Genomic DNA, 6,012 nt, shown 5'->3' on the forward strand with positions numbered 1-6,012 from the left:
GTGGGGGAACTTGCACAATCGGTGGCTGACTAAATACTTTTTTGCCCCACTGTAGATGTAATAAAAAATTTAAAGAGACAATTTTAAAGTATACTTTTGATGAACCAGAAGGATGCAGTTCACAGGGATTGAAAGATTTTTCAGTGTGCTCATGGGTCAGTTGTATAATCAGTTTAGGAATTTTGCTGTCTCTTCCTTTGGTTTTAATTGGTCTTTGTCTTTTTTACCTTAACCTCCAGTGGACAATGGAAATGGCAGTTCTAAAGGTTTAGTCATTGGCATTGTGGGTAAGTTTGAAATTCATATTTTTATAGTAGATCATGAATGTAAAAACATGAGGTTGACCCAAAAAGATCATGTTTATATTTCAGCATGCTTATCATATTTTTTATGATACACATTCAGAATATACCCGTAATAAGTATTAAATGGCAGTACTTTAATGTAATATAGTCTTTTTTTTCCTTTCTTTTATTTAATATTAGGGTTTTTTGTTTGTTCGCTTTTATTTACCTTGACTGTACATTTAAAAAAAAAAAAAAAAAAAAGAAAAAAAAAATTGGTTGGCCATTGGGTCAACTTGTTGGTTACACTAATTATTATATAGTGTTATCAATCCGGTCTTTAAGTCTGACGTCATTAGCCATGTCTGGGCTCTGGAATCTGATCTAAATTCTTTCATCTGTAATTAAATGATCACTGTGGCTGCTCTGCCAGGTGTAACAATTAAGTTTAACACCCAGGCATCCGTGAAAACATAATTTTTGATATTTAACAGAGTTAGAAGTTAGCAGGGAGTGAGCTCGCTAGCTTCCATCTAAATATAATATACCATGTTCTGACTGAGAGATTTATGAAACAAATTCAAACGTACAGCTCTGTTATCACTTCCGACATAAATGAAGATGGAAAGTTACTGAAGTTTGGCTAGCTGTATATAATGATGTGCTATGTGATTGCTAGCACTACACAGCTATGTTAGCATAAAATAAACAGTAAAGCTGGAGGGCGAATGCTAATGAACGGAGGACTTTTTCTCCACTCGATAAAAGTTAATGTGAGGGTTCCCAATGGTTAGGGGCAAATGCACTCGGACGGCAGGATGCTGTAAACGGACCAAACGTCTGTCAGGAGAACCACAGAGATAATCCATTCATAATACGAGGTTAGTCATTAATATACTGCTGCATGGGCTGGGCTGTAGTTAAATCGTAAGGGTTTCAAAACTGAACTTTAAAATGATTAGCGATAATAAAAACTGAGAGAAGCCAACAGTGATCACCGACTGTTTTTAGGGGGTTGGGATTAAATAGAACAAGATGCAAAGCATTAGAGCATGTTAAAAACACCACAGCCTTATTAAATGCAGACTACTTTGGGAACGGAAGCAGGATTCATCATGTCATCACTTAAAGACCGGATATACAATGGTGGTAAACCATTAAGTGTAGGATGTCCTGCAGCTGCAGCAAATGGAAAGTTAAACAAGACGCAAAAGTTTTAAAGTAAAAACAGATGATAGCTCTGTAAACCAGTGTGGTTCTGCACTAATGTGATTTATAATAACTGTAGTTATGCCACACTAGTGGCCTATTACTTGCGTTAACAACTATAATATGTTCTGCACAGTCCAAAGTGGCTCATATTTCAGTAAAATTGGAAATAACAGAAGAATATAGTCTCTCTTTAAAAAAATTTAAAAAATAACGAGAATTCTTTAACTTGGTTTGTTTCATTGACTGTCTTCTCACTTGAAGACTATTTGCCTGGTCTGATTTTGTTTTGCCCCTTCTTTTGTTAAATACTACTCAAATATTTTGCCAGGATTATCCTCCTTTAAAATTGTATCATCAGCGTAGCAGTCTCCCATATTCTTGTTTAATTATTACTTACTTTTGTGGCCATACTGACATCTAATAGGTTGTCCAGTCAATAAGCTTTTTTTTTTTTTTAAATTTTCTTCAATTTTTTTTTTCGCATTAATTTCCCCCCTTCTCCCCCATAAAAGTTGTGGTCATCGGAGCCCTGGCCGGCGGCTTTGGAGGCTTTATGTGGTACAAGAAAAACAGCAAAAAGGGAAAGCGGTAAAATTGTGTTTTATTAAACTTTGCTGACTAACCCTCGAAAAAGCTTTGTCCTTTGTGTTGTTTGCTTCTCAGGCTACCCATTAGTTTTCCAGCTTTTCTTTCTATCCAAGCTTTCTATAATCTTAGTGTTGCATGCTGAAACTTTGTGCTTTTTGTAAGGCTTCCTGGATAATGAATTTCTCTACTACAGTGTTATTTTATGTAGCATGTAGTGTTTTAAAATATTGAATGATGAGGTGAGTAGTGGTTTAAATTGTGTTGTTACATACAATATTTTATACATGTTGATTCACTGCTGTGAATGCCATGACAGGAATTTTGTTTCATTTGCATTAGCTTATGGCTTATGTACCACAGCTAATTCTTAAATTTTAAGGCTGTGAATATGGTCAAAGAAATACATCTGATTTGTAATATTTTAAAGAGAAGAAAACTTTTTATTGACTAAATTTATCTGTAAAATAGGAAGTGTGTGTGTCATACCAGTGACACATTTCCAGAGAAGTGTTGTATGAAATTCGGTGGCTTTCCTGTTGTGGACTTCAGAGTCTTACACTTAGGTGTTTCTCCTTGATTGCTTGGGAGGGTGAAGAAGTGGAAGTGGTGTCAACAGTGGAGTTTTATTTAGTACTGCCTTGTCATTTTACATAGATTACTACTTGTAGGTATTCTCATATTATATATTTACTGAAACTGAATAAGTCTTTCAGTTAAGTAATGATGTCATCATTTTGCCAGTCTCTGCTGTGTGTGCGTGTGTGCGCGTGTGTGTGCGCGGGCGGGCGGGCGGGCGTGGTAGAAAGGGACTTGGCAAAGGGTATCAGGAGGTGAAGTAGACACGCATACATATAGTGAAATCTATAGTGGAGGAAAGACCTTGCTCAAATAGTGATGACATCAAAACACAGTAGTCTCTCTTTGCGTTGAAATGGGGCATAGTAGGAACTTAAACACTTTTATTTTTGGGGGAAATGCAATACTTCATATGAAGTTGTATTCAAATATTTATCATGTATTGGGGATGCACAGCGTTCAATTTGCTTTTAGGATCCATAATGTCTGCCATGAACTTGTAAAAATGAGGAGATCGTTAGTCAGTAAATGTTGTGGATGGGGTTTTTTTTTTTTTTTTTTTTTTTAAATAAATGTGACAAGGGAGCATTTGGTGGTGGCATAATTATATCCTCCTGCACAATCTTATCACTCTTTGTATTTATAAGAGAAATATAAAGAGCCCAAATAGTATGTAGGCATTGTTTACATAGTATATTGTAATGTCTTTAGTTGAATGAAAGATTTTAATTACATTTTGGAACATTGATATTAATTCACTTTTTATTTTAGCTTTAATTTGAGTCTTTAAAAAAGCCAAATAGGTTGTTATTGATAAAGATTTATTTATGTTTGTTTCTGCTAACATGAATTAACAGGTAATATTTTGTATCTCATCAAACAAATTTGGCTGTTTTGACTATAAGAGGTGAAAGAGTAGCTGCCGGCACGGGTGCTGCTTGTGTGGGGTGGTCCTTGTGGATGAGTGGTATGTAGGCATGTGGTGGTTTCTGTGGACTTCTTCATTCCATGTAGCTTTCTGTTTGCCTGTTGTACATAATCAATAATGTTGACCAGTCATTACTGGATTACAGCGCTCGAAGAGGCAATACTGACAAAGATGCTACAAATGTTGGAGAGGAAGTACTGTAGCACTCTCGGTAAGATGATGGATCTTGAAGAACACTTGAGCTAATTTATGTAAAACAAACAAAAAACGAGATTAATGTGATAATGTAGATATACACGTCATATAATTTCACTCATGTCCATAATGTATGTTCAGTGATGGTCTTTTTTTCTTTTTCTACCTTGGCTGAACTTGTGAAACAACTGTTTTAGTACTCAAACATTTTTTTCCCCTTTCTCTACAGGTTTGCTGGGGGTTTTAGACTTTTCAAAAAAGTATATAATTACTCTTATTTATTTACTGAATTTTATTTATTTTTTCAGTAAGCATGACAGCCTGGATATTCCACAACTACTTGCTGTGAAAACCGCTTCCTAAGAAGAATGTCGAAGGACCAGTCTTTGAATGTACATGCCCTCTGTGTACATGCATTTGCCTGAAGTTTCTGAGCACCTCTCTTAAAATTGGATTCCGAAGACCAAGAAACATCAGTGGATTGGGACATGTTATGCTTCGAGTGGCTTTTTGTTTTCTGATCATAACAAAGAAACTGATAAATATTTAGCGGAGAAACTTCAATTCTATGTTGAATTTATCTGTTGCACTGTAGTAAAGGAACACAGCTTGACTATTGTAGCTCATTTACAGATGGTCTAAAATGAGCAAAATTGGCACACAATGTCTGTAACTACTCATTTGGATCAAAAAATTTTGTTGGAAAAGTTTTGTGTATTAAGGACTGTTAGTTTGGAGAGTTAGATCTGTAAAATGGTCCCAAATCTAATCATAAGGCATCTATTCATGCCTTAATGCAAAAAAAAAAAGTGTTTTAGCTTGTGCTTCATTCAAATACTTGTGAATTTCATAAATGTTAACCCAGTTGTTGGGTTTCCAAACCTGCCTGCAGTGTTTAGTCTTAAATAATGTCAGCACCTTGTTTTGTTTTTTTTAATTTGCCAAAGTAAGTTTGAGGATATGTGAAGACACTTCAATCATCCAGGAAAGGAAATCCCAAAAAGTTGTTTCTGTTCATCTGGACTCATCTTTAGTCTCAACTGACTGCAGGTTTCCCAGATCTTACAAACCTAAAGTCAGCTGGGACTGAAGAAGTGAATGAAATGTTTCTCCCACTGGACATGCTACGATGAACAGAAACAACTTTTTGGGATTGAGTTTCAAGGTTTCATTGACAAGGGGGAGGAAAAAAAAAAAGTCATAAACTTGTATTTTATGTCTTTTAAACATTTGTGGATATCAGCCTGTCACTGCATGAGTTTTTGTTTTGTTTTTTAAATTGTCTTTTGACTACTCGCTGTTCAGGACATGAAGATGAATATTTTGAGAATTAGCTCAATTGCCTTGCTTAATATTTATTATTAAAATAAAAGAATCTGATTTTTAAGTTGGAACAAAATTTATAATAATAAAATCAATGACAACATTGCTGCGTGCCAAGCTCCTCTTGATAATGTTAATGTGTACACACACACACACACACACACACACACACACTCTTTTACAGATTTATAAATGGATTAATAAATTCTAAATAAGTAGATTGTTGCTACTCAACGATACAAAAGTATTGAACCGCCACTAATTTTTTCATATGTTGCATTTTTAAAATAAATCTAAACATTCAAGTATGCTTGGAAATACAACATGTATTCAGTCTGTGCTTTTTGAAGAGCTTTTATTGCATGGTGGAACATAATGTGATGGTACTTTCTGAGTTCAGAATTTTATCAGTTTTCCACACCACTCAATGAAATGCAGCTCCAAATTATGACAAAGCCTCCACCCTGTTTTACAAATGACTTGCAGTCACTCTACCTCTCTATTAACCACCTTTATACACATCAATAACAATAGGAACCAAATATCTAAATTTGGATTCATCACTGTATTAGACCTTTTGTTAGTGATTTTCAGTCGAGTTCTTGTGTAATTTAGTGTTCCTCACACAGAATGGCTTCCTGACTGCCACCATTGCACTGAGACGATGGCTCGTCAATGAACAGCAGAGGAATCAACTGAAGGGCCAGACGTATCTCTCAGGTCCTGTGTCAGCTCTTTGCTGTTTTTTTTTAATAACATGACTTTCAGAGGCCTGACCCTTTTTTTGGTCCTCCAATTCTTCAGTTGTTTAAGGATATATTGATATATCACGTTGTTGGGGCAGAAATGCTTTTTTTCACCAGTCAAACTGTGTTAGCTCTGGTATGTTCCACAGATAAAACTGAA

General features: G+C 35.3%; 1 protein-coding gene across 4 annotated transcripts in view; it reads left to right on the plus strand.

Moving 5' to 3' along the window:
- rca2.1 (regulator of complement activation group 2 gene 1) overlaps window positions 1-5,209 on the plus strand; it is a 22,845-nt gene extending 17,636 nt beyond the window's left edge. For 2 of the 4 annotated variants that reach the window (XM_042219339.1, XM_042219341.1), the window contains 4 exons: window positions 240-287; window positions 2,009-2,084; window positions 3,734-3,799; window positions 4,092-5,209. In XM_042219339.1, coding sequence (XP_042075273.1) covers window positions 240-287; window positions 2,009-2,084; window positions 3,734-3,791 — 182 coding nt within the window. In that variant the 3' untranslated portion in view covers window positions 3,792-3,799; window positions 4,092-5,209. The remainder of the gene's footprint in view (window positions 1-239; window positions 288-2,008; window positions 2,085-3,733; window positions 3,800-4,091) is intronic. The other 2 variants (XM_042219340.1, XM_042219342.1) reach the window with 2 other exon arrangements.
- The last annotated feature ends 803 nt before the right edge of the window (window positions 5,210-6,012 follow it).

Source organism: Haplochromis burtoni, unplaced genomic scaffold (assembly GCF_018398535.1).
Source record: "Haplochromis burtoni strain Fernald_Lab_line unplaced genomic scaffold, NCSU_Asbu1 Contig_31, whole genome shotgun sequence".
NCBI lineage: Eukaryota > Metazoa > Chordata > Actinopteri > Cichliformes > Cichlidae > Haplochromis > Haplochromis burtoni.